The 19,058-nt window shown below is 59.8% G+C and overlaps 1 protein-coding gene across 1 annotated transcript in view; it reads left to right on the forward strand.

Moving 5' to 3' along the window:
* CCDC187 (coiled-coil domain containing 187) overlaps positions 1–19,058 on the forward strand; it is a 65,801-nt gene that overhangs the window by 31,550 nt on the left and 15,193 nt on the right. Inside the window, exons 9-17 of the mRNA XM_046680971.1 lie at positions 1,715–2,301; positions 2,739–2,826; positions 7,338–7,450; positions 12,078–12,160; positions 12,478–12,591; positions 13,454–13,575; positions 13,700–13,791; positions 17,183–17,268; positions 17,910–18,094. Coding sequence (XP_046536927.1) covers positions 1,715–2,301; positions 2,739–2,826; positions 7,338–7,450; positions 12,078–12,160; positions 12,478–12,591; positions 13,454–13,575; positions 13,700–13,791; positions 17,183–17,268; positions 17,910–18,094 — 1,470 coding nt within the window. The remainder of the gene's footprint in view (positions 1–1,714; positions 2,302–2,738; positions 2,827–7,337; positions 7,451–12,077; positions 12,161–12,477; positions 12,592–13,453; positions 13,576–13,699; positions 13,792–17,182; positions 17,269–17,909; positions 18,095–19,058) is intronic.

The raw sequence follows: 19,058 nt of genomic DNA on the forward strand, positions 1-19,058 counted from the left end.
GGGCAGGGGTGGGCGTCCTCCACCCCGTGCTGCAGAGCAGGATCATGTGGCATCTTGTTTCACTGAGGTGAGGTTCCCATCAGAAAGTTAGCTGTTTGAAAGCGAACAATACAGTGATTTAGCACATTCACAATATCGTGCCACTGCCACCTCCACCTAGTTCCAGAACGTTTCATCACCCCCAATGAGAACGCTGTCCCCATTAGCAGTCATTCCCCATTGCTCTCCCACTGCCAGCAGCCTCCGATCTGCTTTCTGTCTCTGGGGATCCATCTGTCGTGGACATTTCATGTAAATGGAGTCCACAGCATGTGGCCTTGCGTTGGGCTCCTTTCATTGAGCATAATGTTTTCTAGGTTTATCCCTGTTGTAGGGATGTGTATGTCAGGACTGAATTCCTTTTTCATGGCTGAGTAATATTCCACTGTGTGCTGTTGCACGTTTTGTTTATACACGGGTCAGTGATGGACGCCGGGCTGTTTCCCCCTCTTGGCTCCTGTGAATCATGCTGCTAGGAATGGATTGCTTGAATACCTGTTTTCGTCTTTCTGGGGTCCCTCCCTGGGAGGGGAATTACCAGGTTGTATCGTAACTCTGTGGTTATCTTTTGAGGACCTCTGGACTGTTTTCCACCTCAACTGCACCATTTTGCATCCTCACCAGTGGTGTAGGAGGATTCCAGTTTCTCCGTGTTTTTGCCAACACGTATTTTCTGGTTTTTCCCTTCCTTGGCTTTTGTCTTATTTTCATTATCATGTATTTTAATTTTGCCGAGGCAGCAGTCCAGAAGGCCCCTCCCCAGGGCAGCATCTTAAAGCACGGGGTCAGGGGCCTTCCCCCACTTTCCTTGGGGAGATCGAGCATCACCTCCCACTGGAGGCTGGTGTTCCCAGTGCCTGCCCTCCCCTGGAAGGGCTCCGTGGGGTGCCACGTGGGCCTCAGGCCAGTGCCAGCTCTCCCTGGCCACCTGCCCAATGAAGGGGGGAGGACGGCGTGACAGGAGCTCACGGCCAGGCTCCCTGCGCACTATCTGCTCACAGCAGGAGGGAGGAGCTGGCCCAGAGGCTGAGGAGGGGGTCCTCCTCAAGATACGCCCAGCAAGAGTCTCCTGTCCTGGGCTCGCTCCGGACCTGGCTCCTGGGCGCAGCCTTGGCAGCCGGGGTCCTGGGAGGGGGCTTCGGGCTGAGCCCCGCCGTGCTCTGCGCCAACCCTGATTTGCCCTGAGCTAACATCTGTTGCAAATCTTCCTCTTTTTTTCCTTTTTCTCCACAAAACCCCAGTACGCAGCTGTATATTCTAGAGGTACGTTGTTCTAGTTCTTCTGTGTGAGCTGCCACCACAGCATGGCACCTGACAGATGGGTGGTGTGGTTCCACGACCGGGAAGGGAACCTGGGCCGCCGAAGCAGAGCTCACCAAACTTTAACCACCAGGCCATCAGGGCTGGCTCTCCTTTGCCTGTCTTTTGATGGAGTTATTTGGTCTTTTTGTTGTTGAGCTGTAGGAGTTGCCCCTTGTGCTCATTCTTTCTACCAGCCGTGTGCGGTCCACTGTGTGGATGCCCCGTAACCATCCCTCTGACAGTAAACAGACACTGTAAACAGGCACCGGGCCTGTCACAGAAGCTGCCTCAATGCTCATCCCTGCACACTCGTGTTTTGCACACACTGCTGGAGACGGCTGCGCCAGGCCTGACCCTTGCCCTGTCCCTGCAGCTTCTGCCTGTGTTTGAACAGAGCCCTGAACCACGCTGAGACTCCAGAGACGGGAGGCCCCCAAGACGGCTGGGATGGTGCCCCCCTGCTGTCTGCCAGCTCTGCTCTGGGCCCCCTGAAGCTCCAGGACCTGACCACCCGCTACCTGCGCCCAGGGCTGTGCATCTACCTGGACCCCGAGGAGGCCGAGCGCCTGGGCATGCCGGGCCCCCTGCACTTCCAGTACAAGCAGGCCCGGCTGCAAGCCCTGGAGACCATGGCCAACGTCCTGAGGCAGCGGATCGACATCCTGACCGCCAAGCTGCACGAGTCTGAGGCAGTGGACACTCTCGGGGATCTGGTCTCAGACCTGCCACCCTCTTGCCCCAGCAGCATGCCTGCTGCCCTCGCGCCTGCAGCCCTGGCCTGCCCTGGAGACTTGGTGCCCAGCGGGGGCAGAGGGGCACCCCATGACTGGGTAGACGTGCCGGCCAAGCCACTTCGCTCTCCCTCCTGCTTCCCGGATGATGAAATGCTGCCGTGGAGCCCCGGCTGGGAGTGGTGGCAGAGCGTGAGACCGAGGGGCCACCACGCCAGCAAGCCCCAAGGTAGGGCCGGCGCCTGGGCCACGGATGACCGCCAGCCCTGTTGGTGCCTGAGGGGACCTCACTTTCTCCCTGCCCTTTGGTTTCTTCTCCCAAAAGGGAGGATACAATGACAATACCACAGCAGTTGTCCAGGCCATTTGAGGGAGGACGTAGGTGACAGTCCTGGCCCAGCACACAGCACATACTAAATTTTGCCTCAGCCTCAGCCGCTGTCACTGTCTTGGCTCAGGCTGGAGGAGGGGTGAGGCCTGGTCCTGAGGCTGGTGTGCCCACCGCCTCCCTGCCCTGCCTCCCGTAGAGGGGCAGGGAAGTGGACGGGGCACCCAGGGCCCTCCTGCTGTGGGGCAGGTGCCCCTCCCTCGCTCCTGGCCCACCAGCAGCCCCTCCCCTCCTGCCGACATGTGGGAGGTCAGGTCCTGGTGCCCATCTCTCCAAAGGCTTCATGGAGGACGGGCGTTTGGAGCTGGACAAGAGGCTGGCGAGGAGTGCGGCTTCCTTCCAGACCCTCGGCCCCTTCACGGGCAGGTAAGCCTGCGAGCACCTCCGTGCGCCCTGGCCATGCCGTGCATTGGGGCCTGCCTCTCATGGCCCTCAGTGCACAGCCTGTGCTGGCCAAGGCCAGGAGTCTGGGTACAGCCAGGCCTGGCATAGGGGAGACACAGCTCCTCACCCATCCAGGAAGAAGCCCCCGACCTGGTCCAGGTCCTGCTGGCTCTGACCCAACGCTGGCCAGGGCAGGGTGGGCAAGCTCCATTCACACGGTGGCTCCTGGAGACCTCCCTGGCTGGGCCGTGTGCCATGAGCCCTTGACCCGAGGCCCCCGCTGAAGAGTGAGCAGCCCCAGACATCCTCTCCTCCCCGTGCTCCTCTGCACTGGCTCGGGGCCTTGGGGAGACACTGCCGGCCAGGCTTTCCTGTGGGGTTGACAGGCTGATTGCATGTAGGGGACACTGGTACAGGCGGTCATCCTGTCATCCTCCCTTGCTTCTTGTGACTTGCATCCCTTGCATCCCCTGCGCTGGCTGTGGCCTTCTCTGGGGACCACTTCACATGGGTCCCTTTGCATGGGTCCAGGAGGCATGGGTCCAGTTGCAGACAGATGACTGGCCTGGGGCTAGGGTGCTGGGGGCCCTCGGTTACCCCACCGTCCGCCCAGCCAGCCCAGCCTGGGCCTGGGATGTGGCACGAGCAACTGCTTTCGTTGGGACTTTCTGCTCTCCCCACCCTCACCCCAAGACCCCAGAGCCTCGGCCATCCTCTCCCAGCCATCCCTTTGCTGTCACTTCCTGTCCTCTGCTGTGTCCCAGCCTTTTGCAGCTCTGGCTTCCCACTCAGGAGGGGCGTCCTTCGGCCCCCGGGCCCCTCTGATCCCTGGGCAGCTCTGGTCCACGGGGGGCTCCACAGGTCGGTCTATGCAGGGGAGCTTCTTCCGGCTGACCCCTAACCTTATTGAGCATCTGTGGCCCCGAGTCTCCCCAGTTCATGAACACGCTCGGGTCTCCTCCTGCAAGGACCCCCTCTGCTGCCCCAAGAACTATTCCTTCAGCCCCACTGCCCACCCGCAGGCCTGGCATCTCCTTCCCGTGCCAGAGCAGGCATGGGTCCCTGTCCAGTCTTCCTCAGTGGCCAGCAGTGCCCTCCTGGTCCCCAGTGCCACCCAGTCCTCCTTCCCATGGCTTCATGGCACGCCATCTCCCCCCAGAGGTTCTGGGACCACTCCCGTCCCTCTCAGCTCTGTCCTGGGTCTGATGTGCCCTGGGGCAGCGGTCCCCAGCCTGGCCCCAAGCAGCACTTGCCCACGCAGCCCTCTCCCCTTGTGCAGTCACGTGTCCTCCCGGACCCCAGGCTTGACACATCAGAGCTGAGGGTAGGGGGCGTCAGGCCAGTGGGCGGTCTCGGGTCTGGGCTTGGCCATTGTCAATATCAACCAGAGCCCACCTGGAACACCTGGGGCCCACCCCAGGGGCGCCTCCTCATCCACCTTGCCCAGTCTGTTCCTGGCTTGGTGCCCCAGTTAGGGGACTTTGGGGGCCAGCCGGAGGGTATAGTGCTTAACAGCTAAAACAGAAGGTGGAGACCGCAGGCAGGTCACAGGGTAGCTGTGGAGTGAGGGATCCAGATGGAGGTGGGTTGCGTCTCTGGGGAGAGGGAGCCTGACACCCCATCACGTGGAGCTGCCCCAGGGCACTCCGGGGTCAGTGCTTGAAGCTGTTGACCTTGAGCAAAGTCACACGCCCCAAGAGCCTCAGAGTCCTCCCTAGGAAATGGGGAGTGGTCATCTACCTTGAAGGGGAGGGGCTGTTCCCCCTACACTCCCTCAACCACCCTCGCCTCTCTCCACCCAGGGCCCGGCCTCAGTCCAGTTGGTGGAACTGAATTGTTGCCACCAGTAGGGGGCAGCATTGGGCTGGACTTCTGTTCTCAGCACATACACACACATGCACATGTGCATGCACACACACACACATACGCTGCTTCCCCTCTGGGCCTGGAGAACGGGCAGAGGGATGGGAAAATCTTCCAGAGGTTGATCTTGGTGCCCTGATGACCCAGCACCCTTGTTTCAGGGATCAGGGCCCAGGGGCTTGCTGGGCCTCTCGGGGCGTCCAGGAGAGGTCCCTTCTAAAAGAGCAGGCACTGCTGACCACTTCGTGGGGCTGTGGCTTTGTGGCGCTGCCTCTGGTCACCTCACCTGCTGCCTGGGTCCGAGGATGAGGGTCACAGCTCCCGTCTCCAGGGCCTGGTCCTGTCCTGCTGCCTCTCAGGCCAGTTTCTGAGTTGGGGTGGGACAATCTACTCCACCCCGTCCTTTCTCTGCTGGGACCACGGCACTCAGTGGCCGGGTAGGGGCCCAGCCTGCCACCAGCCCTGTGTGCGGTGAGGATCTGGGGGCTTCCCGCCCTCTGAGGGGCTTGGGCCCCAGGATGGCCGGCCACGTCGGCATCTCTGGAAGGAAGACGGGTGGAGCGTGTGCCTCCCCGCAGGCCTTCCCACACCTCATGCGCTGCTTTCAGCAGCCCCGTGAGATGTGTTCTCAGCCCCATTTTACAGGTGGGGAAACTGAGGCTTGGAGAGGAGAAGTGACTTTGCCCAGGATCACATAGCTTGTGTGTGGGCGAGCCAAGCTTCAGACCCAGGGCTTAGACTCAAGAGGCCGCAGTTTTTCCATGATGCCCATCCCCTAATCCAGCAGTTCTCAAACTGTTCCCTGGGAACTCCTTAGAAATGCAGAGTCCTCTTCCCACATTGGCCCTCCTGAATCTGATACACCTGGGGTGGGCCCAGGGATCAGTGTTTTCCCAAGTCCTCCAGGTGATTCTGGTGCACACTGAAGTTTGAGAACCGTCACCCTAGAAAGTCCAGACGAGTGGTCAGCAAGCCACAGACCCCGAGGCCCACCACCTGTCTTTGTAAATAAAGTTTTATTGGCACACAGCCCCGCTCATCACTGATGTAATGAGCATGGCTGCTTTCATGCTGCAACGGCAGAGCTGAGTCATTTCCCCAGAGACAGGCACCGTGTGGCCCACAAAGTGTGATCTTTACTGTTTGGCCCTTTACGGGAGATGTTTGCTGACCCCGCTCTAGGTAACTGATAGAGAAGCTGATCAATTGATGGCAACTGAGGGTGTTCCCTTGCAGGAGGTAGCTCCTTCCTGCCGTTTGTTGATCTGCTCGTTGGAGGTTGGCATCCTCAGTTCAGGATTGGGAAGGAGGGAGCGAGCCTGAGCCTGGAGAAGACCCTGCAGCGACCTTGTCCCCCTTCTCCCTCCATGGGCACGCATTCCTGGAGCAGCCCCAGCCCCAGCATCCCTGGGGTCATCCCAGATTCAGCCCCTGAGCCCGTCGGCATCTCTCTTCTCAGGCCCAGGGCTGCTTCCTCTTTCTGGAACACTCTTTTCCACGCCATCTCCCCTGCAAGACTGTGAGCTGTGGGGGCAGGGCGGGGTGGTGAGTCACCCCATTCCCCGCTCCCACAGCACCGGGCACACAGCAGGTGCTCCACAAACACCTGTGGCCTGTGGTCCCCGAGGGCTGCTGGAGGGGGCCAAGTCCCCGCCCCGGTCTCCATGGCCCACAAGTGTTGTGGTGTTTTCAGTCGCTCAAGCAGGCCCTGGGTCACCGTCTATCCTAAGAAACGAAGCGAGGCAGGGAGGTGTGCACCCGTTCACACGTTCATTTTCTGTGCCCCTAATACCCCTAATCTGGGCAGCTGCTGCCAGCCTGCACTCGATGGCTCTCCCGCCCCACCTGGGCTGGGGCCCTCTCAGGAAAGGCCCACCGTCACGCCTTCCTCCTAATCCTGTTTGTGGAACGAGCTCGCCCCGAGGGATGGCAGGTTTCTGAGTCCTGCCAGCCTGCTTTGACTCCTGCCTCCTCTGTCACCCGACTGGCTCAGGCCCCTCTATGGACAAGGCGGCAGTGCCAGCCACAAGAAGATGGTGGAGAGGGTTAGAGCTGGTCTGTGAACCCCGCTGCGCTCTGGGCCTGGTGGCCAGTGCTCCTTAGCAGACGGCAGAGGGGCTGACAGAGGGGAAGAGCATGCCCCAGGCCGGTTACTCCCAGAGCAGCCGCTTGGCAGCTTCCCCCAAAGGGCCCTGCCCAGGAGCAGACCCAGGGCAGGTGTGGGCTTCTGGGCAACGGGCACCCTGATCCCAGTCCAGCGCCCAACAGTGACCATGGAAGTCAGACCTAGGCTGCCCTCTGTCCTGCCGGGAGCTGGTCCCCCAGGCTGCCAGTGCACAGCCCCAAGCCACCACTTCACAGATGAGGCCCTGCTGAGCTGGTGGACATGCAGGTGTCGGCATCTGGAGGTGCCAGCTGCTCACGGCTGCCCTCCTGTCCCTCTGCCCACAGGCCCATCCCCCATAGGTCTCTGGCTCTTGGGTCCCACCCTGGACACTATGGGGGTCTGAGAGCTGCTTCAGGCCACAGGAGCCCAGATAAGATTCCTGCCCCCAAGTCCCCTGGCTGCCTCCCACCTCATGGATGTTCATTGCCCGACCCTGCTCACATGTGTGTTTGTGTGTCCCCAGCTCACGAGGGGTGCCAACCACACCGGACCCCACCTGCGGCTCCCTGCGGCTGGAGGAGATGCCATCGGCCAGAGGGGCGGGCTTGGTCATGCCCTGGACCATCCGGAGCTGTGGTAAGGGCGAGCCTGCAGACAGGGCCTGGGCTGGCTGGTAGGGTGGCCAGAGTGGTCCACCAGGGACCCCCTCCACCGCCCGACGCTGCAGTGACGTCCTGTGGATGTAGAAAGAGACTTTTCTATGTGGAAAGCGTCTACGCATCAGTATTAAAGTTTTTGGGAGGCTTGTGGTACCCAGCTGTTTGCTCTGTGCTGTTGCCACGCCTCTGCCTTGATTGATAGTTCCTCCGAGGGGGCCAATAGCTTCTCTCCTTACCAGCGGCTCCTGGGGCTACTCTGCAGACGCCACCCTGCAGACGCTTTCTCAGACCCCGTCGGCAAGGCTTCTGCCTTCTGTGCTGCTGAAGGATGTGTGTTCCTGGGTTACAGCTGAGGGGACTTGCTCAGGGCCACAGAGCTGGAGCATGGCAGGGGGCATGGGAGTGGTGCCCCTGCCCGGCATCCACTCCTTCCTGGGTTTGGGGCTTCGTCCTGTCAGCAGGCTGGGCCCGGGGCCCCAGGGCCTGCTCAGTGGGATGTGGGCTGGATGTGGGGACATTTCCGCCCAGTGCGGGCTCAGCGAGGCGTGGCTGGAGGGGCAGTCACAGCAGCTGGGAACTGAGCACTGACTCTGAAAGGCCTGGGATGCGCATTTGCTGGTTAATTGCTGTTTTTCGGTTGAGTTTCTTCTGAAGTTTTAAAAATGGGAGTAAAACATGCTCATGTCTTGCTGTAAGAGAATCGAGCAGTGCAGGTGCGTTCTGAGTGAACCACTGACCCTGCCCCACCCCGAGGGGCAGCCCCACATAAAACCTGTACTTCCTTATGGGCCAGGTGGGGGCTGCCCATCCCCCAGGGGCAGCGAGGCCTGTGGGGCCTGTGGGCTGTGAAAGCCCAGGGGGAGTTAGCAGCCCCAGTTTTACCCTGGTGCCCGCGGAGGAGGGCAGGTGGGAATTTCAGCCCTGGGCTCTGGAGTGCCACAGACCTGGGTTCATAGCCGTTCCACCACGGGGCAGCTGGAGTATGGCGGGCCCTTCCCGGAGGAGCGGCTTCCCTGGCAGACGCAGGGCCCCAGGCCAGGCAGGGCAGAGGGGCCTGTTTCAGGGCTGGCGGCAAGAGCCCTCTGTGGGCTGCAAAAACACTCCCGCAGGCCTCCTTGAGTCCACCCCGGGGGTGTGGGTGAGCTGTGGACATACGTGCATGTGTGTGAGTGTGTGGAAGGGGCCTGTCGGGCTCACCCAGGCCTCTGAGGGAGGAGGGGTCTGAGTCACCCCCATCCCACACCTAGTCTCTCTCCCTCCCTTGCCTCTCACTCTGGGGGACTCTCCCAGCCTGCGGTGGGGCTGCAGTGGGAGCCCGGCCTGGGCTCTGCCTCTCCCAGTCTCCCAAGGGGCCAGGAGCCTCAGCAGCCCCCCAGGACACTCACTCCTCCCTCCCTCATTTGACACATACTTGCCGGGCACCTGTTGTGCCTGGCACTAACCCGAGACCAGACCCCACCCTCAAGGTGCCTGCCTTTATGGGGGGGTGGGGCGGGTGGTCAGAAGATGCACAAGTGACAATGCACAGCACCTCAGGTCCACAGCGATCAGTGCCAAGGAAGAGAATCCACCGGAAGCGGGTAGATGCCCAGCTGGAGCTTCCAGCTCCCCCTCGCCTGAGGAAGTGCGGCCCAGAGATGGGCAGTGATGTGCCTGGGGGCACCCAGGGATGGGCTGGGACCAGGGCTCAGACCTGGATGCCAGTGCTCTGTACCCCCCAACTCTGTGCTTCTGGAAGGCTGCCTGAGCAGGGGGCCAGCCAGCCGCTGGGAGGGTCCAGGGCAATTGCTGACCACAGCTGGGTGGCCGCCTCCTGGCCAGGATCCTGCAGAGGGGTCAGGCTCTGGCCCTCCCCTCGCAGGGGGCAGCCCTCTCCCTACCTGCAACCCCACTGACATCCCTGCGGAGACGAGCAGCAGCGGTGGCTCCTCCATCTTGGGTGGCCTGCCTACTGTGGGGGCCACGATGCCAGAGCCCCCGTGGAGGCTCCGCCAGGGGCACCCTGCAGCAAGGTAGGGGTGCGGTCCCGGGAGCCACCTGCTTTGGCAGCTTCAGGGGACAGTGGGGACAGCCCCTCTCTCCACTGCGTCCACACCTGGGCCCTTGGCTGCCTGAAGACCTTCTCCAGGGCTGGTCTGATGGCAGCTGGAGCAGCTGCCAGGAACCTGGGCACAGCTGTATGTTCCTGAAAGCTGGGAGAGCCCAGGCAGCCCCAGCGCCTCTTGACCATTGGCTTCCCCCATCTGTCAAATGGGGTGATGTGAGGACCCAGGGAGTTAAGACAGAGCCAGTCGGCTGTGAGGACAGCCTCTGTGGTGCCATTAACTGCTACCACTGCTGGCTGGCTGTGCCAAGTCCCTCCACCCGCCTTCCCTGTGCTTGGGTCTGCTGTCCAGTAGAGCTTTCTAGGCTGAAACATCTAGACCAGCGCTGTCCTACAGAACTTACTTTTTAGACTCAAACATCTAGACCAGCGCTGTCCTATAGAACTTTCTAGTCTCAAACATGTAGCACAAGATTGTCTAATAGAACTTTCTAGACTCAAACACCTAGACCAGTGCTGTCCAACAGAATCTTCTAGACTCCAACATCTCGCACAGAGTTGTCCGATAGAACTTTCTAGACTCCAACATCTAGCATTATTGTCTAACTGGACTTTCTGTGATGAGAGGGATGTTCTAAATTCCGGGCTATCCAGTATGGTAGCACCAACTACACGTGGCTGTCTAGCCATTGAAACATGGCTGATGTGACCGAAGAGTGGAATTTTACATTTCCTCTCCTTGTAAGCTTAGACGTAAACGGGACGTGTGTCTGCCGGCTGCCGTGTGGGATGGCGAAGCCCTCGCCTGAGACAAGGCTCTCCCGCCAGGGCGGGTGTCTGTCAGCTTCATTCGGACTTGAGGCCGTGATTCTTCCGGCCTCAGCCCTATAACTGAGAACGTACGCGGTTGTCATCATCATCCTCAGCAGCAGCAGCAGCAGCATTGGCAACAATAACAACTTCCACCTGCTGAGCACTCATTACCTCACCCCATTGGCTCCTGAGCTGCTGGGTGCTTTCGGGCGGCTATGGTGCTGGATTCTTGGGGCTCCTCCCCAGTTGTCATTAGAGGAGTTTGGAGCGAGACCAGTGCTGTCCTCTGCTCAGCGGGTGACTCCGGCAGTCTCTGGGGGCTGCCAGCAGCTTGGCAGGCCAGGGCCGGGCCTATCTTGGGGTCAGCCTGCTTTCTCCTGGGTCACGGTCAGTGCTCAGAGGCACGCAGCTGTGTCTCCCTGGAGACCTGTCGGGGTGCTGGCACGGCCAGAGATGACCAGGAATGCCCTTCCTCAGCCGAGGGCTGGGGCCTCGGGCCTCTGGAGCTCTTGAGAGCCTAATGAGTGGGAACTCAGGCTGGCGGGGCTGGTGGCGGACTGGGCACCTTCTCTGGCTCCAGCCTCTCTCGAGGGCCACAAAACAAAAGCAAGGGAGGGTTTTTCCCTTCTCGAGGAAACTTCAGCTCAGAACAGACACTTGAAACCAGTTCCTAAAAGTGCTGTCATTTCCTGTGGGGGCCAGGTAGCTGGGAGGAGGGAGGGAGGGAGCACTGCTCACATCACTGAGCGTTCAGTACACCCCAGGCATCCGGAGCCTGGCTTCTCCCCTGGCTCGGTGCTAGTGTTCTCTCAGCTGCCAGGGAAGTGCCCAGGAACTGGTTTAGCTGTTGTTCACAGCTCTTTAACTGCTTTAGCGTGGAGAGCTGAACTGCTCTGTTCTGGGAAGGAGAGTGCAGGGAGAGAACGCTGTTCTCTCTGCATACTCACCAGCCTATCCAAGGGGTCCTCAAGAGGGCTTCGCCATTCAGACTGGGAGCTGGGCCCTGAGAGTGAGCCCACCATGCTCCGTGCCCTCCTCTGCCTGCTCTCACCAGGACCCAGGCAGAGAAGCTGGAGGGTGGGGTGAGAAAGGAGCAGGAGCACACTGGCCACCCCCCCCGCCCCCACCATGGCGTCACCCCTAGAGGCAGCCTCCATGGGGCCAAGGAGCATCAGCTGTGTGCAGAGTGCAAGCTGGGCCCTCGGGGCCACCAAAGGGAAAAAGTCTCTGGGCTGCCCTTGGGGACTTCCCCATCCTGGGGGGTGAGGTTTCCACAGTGACTCTCTGGAACAATCCCAGAGACCCCAAGGAGCCCTCAGCCTGCACCTCTCTGCGCATGTTACCCCTAGCTCCCCCCCAATGACCCCCCGCCGAGGCTCCGGTGAGCTAGTGACCTGCTCCAGGCCACCCAGTAAACGCAGGCCTAGCCCACCCAGTGAATGCAGGCCTAGCTGAGGTCTGTCTGGTGGCAAAGTCCTTGTTCTCAGCCGCCGTCGTCTCTGCACACTCGGCCGTGGCTCCTGGGGGGGAGTGTGGCCAAGGGTCTGGCAGAACGAGCCCCTGGGGGAGGTCGAGGTGATGCCGCAGCCATCTGTCTCCTTCTGCCTCTGCGGCCCCTCCACAGAGGGCTGGCTGTGGTTGGAGGCCAGCCCAGCCCCAGCCCCTGGACTCCTCCCTCTGTGCCCAGCAAGGGGGGCCCGAGGGGGCCCCAGGCCGCTCACTGCCCGCTTCTCCATGGTTTCTGCAGGAGAGTGGGAGCCTGGCGGGCTGCGTTCCGGTCACCTTGCCGACATCCAGCAGAAGTTCCTGCACTTTCTCGAGTCACTGAAGGTGTGTCCACCCCTGTCCTGTCCGGCTGATGACAGCTGTGTCCCTTTAGGCCTATTCTGTTTTGGGTGAGCTGGGAGCAGCCCTTGTCCCCCTGAGGCTGAGCAGAAGAGGCTCCAACGCAGGGAGTTGTCGAATTAGAGGCGGGGGAGGCTGGCGAGAGCGGGGAGCAAGTCGGCGGGCTGGAGGGAGGGCCCGCCATGTGTGGGGTCCTTGGGAGGGCACCCACCTGCCCTCTCCAGCTGAGGGCTTGCCGGGGAGTCATGGGGGGCAGCCCGCCTGGGCCTCCAAGAATCCTGAGGCTCAGGCCCCCCCTGCAGCTGGAGCAGCAGAAGCAGGAGCGGGCACTGGCCCTGCTGCGGCAGCGGGCGAAGCTGGAAGTCCAAGAGACGCAGAAGGCCCTGGATGAGCTGCTCTTCAAACACCGGCTGCAGGTCAGAGGCCCTCCGAGGGCCCTCCCGAGCAGGCGCCGCTCCCCGCCAAGGGCCAGCGCAGCCCCTCCCGCCCGCTGAGCCTAAGGCCCGCCTCGCGGCATGGGGGCCGCCTGCCTTTGAGGAGGGTGAAGCTGGGGAGGCTGCAGATGTGCCGCCGACTGAAGGGGGGCTCTGCCTCCCCCCACCCCCCGCCGAAGAGCAGAGTGCTCTGCCTGCTAGGGGCCGTCTCAACAGGCTACGCAAGGACACTCATTTCAAAGCAGAAACAGGATGTTTTGGCCTGCTTATGTCCTGGGGGCACCTGGCTGGGGGCACAGATGACTGTCTGAGTGTCCTGTGTCCCGGGCTGTTGGCATCTGAGCTGCAGGCTCTCCACTGGAGCTCACAGCCAAGGTGTGTGGGTGCTGATCGGAAGGGAAGGGGACCCACGTCTGAGCCCGCCTCTGCCCAGCCCCTTGTGCTGGCATCGTTGAGTCCATCAGATAGGCAGCACTTGCTGGTCAGGCAGTGGGGCAGCACCGCTCCACAAAGGGGAAGACGGCACCAAGCCTAGGGCTAGTGGGTGAGGACCAGGAGGCCGCTGTCTGTGGTCTGCTTGGATGTGACAAGCCTTCTGAGAAGTGACTCTGTTTTGTGTCCTTGATCTGCTGGGCACCTGCCACTCTCCCCCCACTGCCATGCTTGGCTCTCTCTGGTGGCCGGGGAGGGGGCTGTTGGCCCCCCGTGGAGGTTGGACAAACGAGGTCCCTTAAGTTGGAGACCTGCCTGGCCTCGGGCTCCTCCCAGGGACCCGGCCTGGCCCCCTGGTTGTGAGGCTGCCTCGTTCGTCCTCCACAAGCATGCCGCCTTCCTGTGCTCACAGCTGCTGATGGAGAAACACTCCACCCAGGCCCGGCTGGAAACGGCGTCAGAGCCTGAGCGGCCACGGGAGTCTGGGGACCCGGAGCTGACGACCCCTCGGAGCAGCATGACAGCTAGACCCAGGTTGGGTCCAGGGCGGGGGCCCACGGCCCCTCCCAACGTAGAAGGGAGCCGGTGGGGGTCTCGGACAGGCGTCAGGGCTGGTGCGGCGGGAGCTGGGAGTCTTCGGCGCTTTCTCACCCGGCAGATCACACCCCGCCCTGGGCGGAGACGACGCTGTGCCCTCCCGGGGCCCCGAGGAAGGGCGGGAGAGTCCCGCAGGCAAGTCAGCTTCTGCAGGTGAGTGTCCTCACGCCACCCCAGGTGCTTCACCTGTGCCCGGAGCACCTCCCTGCACGGACCCCGAGGGGGTACCTGAGTCAGGCTCACAACAGAGAGGCCCCCAGTGAGGGGTGACTTGCCCAAGGCCACACGGTGAGGGCAGAACCGGGATTTGAAACTAAGTCTATCTGATGCCAGAACCGTGTGACTGACCTTCGGGAACACTGCCTCCTGCTTGTAAGGGCAGGGTGGGCACCCACTGAGCCAGCAAGTCCCCACACACACTGACCTGGGGGACAGTGAGCCTGGATCTCAGCAAGAAAGCTTTCAGTGACATGCTCCGTGTAACAGCCCAATCCCAGGGGCCGTGGCCGAGTAGAGAAGAGCATGGGGGTGTCCTCCAGCCCTGCGCACCCTGCTCTGGGGCAGAGGCGGCCTCAGCGCCTCCAGCCCTGCTCCTAGCAGACCCCCAGGGTGGCCGTCCCCATCTCCCTGAAGCTCTGGTTACAGCCTGTCTCAGCCCCTTCCTGGAGCAGGGGATCCTCCGCTCTTCCAGGCCCACCAGTGGGCCTGCTCCCTCCCTGAGTGGTTTTCCCTGAGGCCTCTCAAGTGCCTGGCCCGTAAATATCCGGGCCAACTCCCCTGATTGTGTGTCCCGTGTTGGCAAATAGGGGCCCTGCAGGGATGGCCTTAAACCCTCCCAGAGCCTCCAGCCCTCGGCAGAGCTGGTGTTGGCAGGCTGTGAGCTGGTCACTTCGCTGCTCCTGTCATGAACTCCTAGTTTAATTTCATCATGCTCATAAAGCATTTTCATATGACTCTGCGTGAAACTGGGGTTTTTCCCAGAATCTGGCCTATCTTGGTGGATGTTCCAGGTGCTCTTAAAAAGAATGGGTTTGCTGGGTTTGCTGCTGCCGTTGGATGGAGTGTTGTTCAAACCTACCGTATCCTCTGGATTTTCCTGTCAATTCTTGAGACAGGGTGCTGAAGCAGCCACCGTAACTGTGGATTTGTCTATTTCCCCTTGCAGTTCTTAGCTCTTCTTCCTTCTTCTGAGGCTCTGACATCAGCACATAAACATTCAGGATTATTCTGTGCTGATGCGTTGCCCCTTTCTCATATGTCATTATGAATAACCCTCTCTACCCCGGCAATACGCTCTGCTCTGAAATCCACTGTGTGACACTAATCTGGCTGCTCCAGCTTTCTTGTAACTGGTGTTCATGTGGCGTGTCCTCCCCTCTCCTCCTCCTAACTTAGTTGTGTCTTCGTATTTCAAACGCGCTCCTGTAGGCGGCGGAGAGCTGGGTCTGGCTATGTTTTCCCTTATCCGATCTGGCGATCTCTGCGTTTCCATCGGAGCCTTGCGCCGTGTGCGTTTAACACGATTATCCCGATGGGCAGGTTTGAGTCGATCATCTTGCTCTGTGTTTTCCTTTGTCTCATCTATCTTTTGTTCCCTTCTTTCTCTTTTTCTGCCTCCTTTTGTTAAACAAGTTTTCTTTTATGATTCTATCTCTGTGGTTGGCTTCTGTGCCGTAACTGGTATCTGGTGGTTGCCTGGATTCATGGTACATGCGGTCTACCTTCCAGGGACGGTCTGCCACTTCGCCTCCAGACGGCTCTTCCAACACCCCAGTTTCTCCTTTTCTGGACTTCCATGCTGTTGTCATGCATTTTACTTTTTGTATTTTATAAATTCCACGATACATTGTTGTTAAAGACTCAAAGATCTTTTAACTGTATGTATACACGTATGTATACATACACATATGGAGACACATACATATATGTATGTTAGGCCTGAACATCGGGCCACTTGCAGCTGTGAACTCAAAAAGCTCTGACCTTTTTTGGGGGGATGCTTTTTCCGTCTCTGTGTTTCTTTCACATAGTTTCTATTGCTATGTCTTCAAGTTCATTAATCTTTTCTTCTGCAACGTCTAATCTGCTGTTAATCCCATCAAGTGTCTTTCATCTCAGATGTTTTAGTTTTCATCTCTAAAAGTTCCATTTGGACATTTTTTATATCCTCCATGATTCTGCTTAACTTTTCAAACATATGGAATACGCTATAAAAACTCTAAATGTCTTTCTCTGCTAGTTGATCGATTATTCTCACTGTGGGTCATGTTTCCTGCTTTCCACACACCTGCTGGATGCTGCGAAGCTCCCCTTGTTGGGCGCTAGATGTGCAGGTTCCCACATGCACAGTCAGAAGCTTTGTTCCGGGAAGCAGTTACTCGGAAGCTGGCTGATCCTTCCAGGTCCTGCTTTTGATCTGTTAGGCGGATTCAGAGCAGGGCTCTGGCTGGGACCAAAGCAGGACCTTATGTGCACTCTGCCCTAAGACCCGTGAATCATGAGATTTCGCAGCCGGGCTAGTGGAGACCAGCATAAGTCCCACCCTCCTGTTCCTTCTGGATGCTTTTTACCCTATCACCTACATGTGATCACTGATCGCGGAGGCTTAAGGGAGACATCCCACAGATCTCCTGGGTTCTCTCTGTGTGGCTCTCTCCTCTCTGCTGCTCCATCCCACGAGCTCTAGCTGCCTTGGTCTCTCCAGACTCTCAGCTCCATCTTCTTTACCCAGGGGGTCTGCCAGCCTCTGCCTCAGCTCCCCCTCCCTGCACTGCAGCCTAGAAACTCTCTCCAGGCAGCAAGCTGTGGAAATCAGAGGTCTCACCTCATTTGTTTTCCATCTCTCAGGGATCGCTGTGCATCGCTGTGCTATGGTGCCTGAGGTCCAGTGTCTGGAAAACCATTCTTTCATCTATGTGTCTGTGTGAATATTTGTGTATGTAGGTATACATATACATTCGTACTTTTTTGTTTAGTTGTTTTTTTAAGTTTTTGTTTCAGTGGGACAGTAAATCCACAATCCAATCCCTTTACTCTCTCTTGGGGGGAAGTGTAAGTCCTCAAATGACATTTTTAAAAGTATAGGGTCCCTTTTCCATCACACTCAGCACTGCAGGGTGGCCAGCAGAGGTCAGCGGCAAGGGAGCTGCTTAAGCTGGGAATTCGGGCTCTGCTGTCACCCCGCCTGCTTGGTGCTGGACCTCGAACAGATCCTTCTCTCTCTCTGGGCCTCAGTTTCTCCTTTTGTGGAAGTGAAGCAACAGGACTAAGTCATTCCTGAGTCCCTCTGCCTTGGGTCTGGTATTTGCCTGGTCAGGGGGTTCACACCTGGGATTTCATACCAGGAAAAGGACAGATGGTTCCTTCTGCCTCCGCCTTGGGAAGATTTGGTGTGAAGCTGTGTGTATGTGGGGGGCATTAAACCGCCCCAGACATCCTACCTTTGTGAGGCCCTCCTGGAGAAAAGGCCCATGGAACCCCTGTGTGACCTGAGGCTGCTCAGAACCCCTATGTGCCCCAACCATGGCCTGCTTTCTGTCCTCAGAGCTCATGCAGGAAGGGAGGCCAGACCAAGCCACCACCCAGCTGACCCCCGCCAGGCTCTACCCTTGGGACAACTCCACCCACCAGGTACAGAGAGAGGTCCCCTATAGGAGTGGGGTCCAGGGGAGGCACCCACAGCAGATTAGACCTAAATTCCCCCTCAGCTGCTGGAGGCCATCAGGTGCTGGGACCTACCTCTCTGGGAGCCTGCACCCAGGGGGTCTCTGCTGTGGGTCCTGAGCTGGGGGAGGCTCTCCCTGCCATGGGCATCACCCATTTTTCCAATTAACATTTGCCCAAGCCCCTTCCTCCCACCCCCGGTGGTAGGTGAGGGCAGGCATTTCAAGAGGCTGCTTCGGGCAGGGTTAGCTTCCGCCGCCCAGGTTACGCATTTCAAGGCGGGTAGCCCACCCTTTCCCGGACCCTCTAGAGCACAAGCAGGTGCCTGGCCGGGATCCCAGGGCTGGGCACGAGGCCAAGATGATAAGGACCTCGCCCTGCCTTCTGGACCTCACAGTCGGAGGGGGGTACCCCGCTGGGGGAAAGGGGGACACGACAAAGGGATGAGTGGGATGGGCAGTCCAGGAGGGCTTCCTAGAGGCGGTGGCCTCCTCCCGCGCCGCCCCCACCCCCGACTGGGTGCTCCTCCTATGGAGGGAGGCCGGTCCCAGGAGCAGCCTGGAAGCTCAGCGGTGGTGACGCGGCCCGGTCGGTCTGCCCCGCCCCAGAGGAGCCCGGAGGGGCCCCAGAGGACCACGCCCGGGGCCTTCAGCCGCTTCACACTCCAGATGCTCCAGCAGAGCCTGCGGGAGGAGGAGCTGCGCGCGCAGCGCCACATCAGGCAGCTGCGCCTGCGCCAGAAGGCGCTCGAGGCGATGAGGGCCCAGCTGGACTGGCTGGAGCGTCAGCGAGGGTGAGCGCATGCGCACCGCGCCGGCGGGGGCGGGGAGGGGGGGGAGCCGCCCCGCTCAGGCCCCGCCCCTGGGCCGTCCTGCAACGGGATCCCGCTTCTGACAGCATCGCTGGGAACACATTGTCCTGACCCAAGTAATGATGGGTGTTTGCAGAAAGTTAGATAAGGCAGTGAAGTACCAAAAATAAATCCATTAAAGCCACCTGCAGTCCCAGCTCTCCGAGATAGTCTCGGCCGCTTGCCAGTCTGTCTGGCCAGCTCGTGTCGAGGGAGGAACACATGTGGCTGTTTAAACAACGTTCGAAATAGACACGCACGCAAACTGTTTGTAACGAGTTCTCGCTTAAACGTCAAGAGAACCTTTCCGCGTTCCTCCGTCACCGCTGCAGCATCCAGGGCCCCAGCGCAGACCCATCCAGATCCTTTAGCCAGCCCCATAGCTGGGCCCTCCCATTGCTTCTAGCTTTGTGTCATTAGACCTGACCCTCCGTGACCTAACTTCTTAAGGTAATTCCTAGAGGTGGAATTGCCGTGTCAGTGAGAATGCATTGTTTTAAAGCTGCTTGATGTTCCCGCATCGGCCTCCAAAATGATGATTCTGGTTAAGATCCTCACCTGCGGTTTACCAGCATGCTGGGCTGTGGGTGTTTTGCTCCATCATGGCCCCAGCCTCCTTCCCCAAAGGGCCCTCAGGCCCAGCTGGGGCTCCAGGGTCGGGGGCACTGCCCTCCCTTCCTCTCTCAGGCCCAAAAGTGGTTGTGACGGGGGTGGGGGGCGCAGGTAGAAAGAGTGACAGTCTGGGCTGGGGCGACCAGTCCCCCTGGACTCCCCCAGCCTGCCTACACGTGGCCTCCTCCTCCCAGAGCCTGCTGTGGGAGAGGGCATCCTGGGTCCACTGGCCAGCCAGACAGATGTCTGTGGTTTTTCACATCCACTTACCGGACTCGGGTCGACCTTGATCCTG

Source organism: Equus quagga, chromosome 1 (genome assembly GCF_021613505.1).
Source record: "Equus quagga isolate Etosha38 chromosome 1, UCLA_HA_Equagga_1.0, whole genome shotgun sequence".
NCBI classification, from domain to species: domain Eukaryota; kingdom Metazoa; phylum Chordata; class Mammalia; order Perissodactyla; family Equidae; genus Equus; species Equus quagga.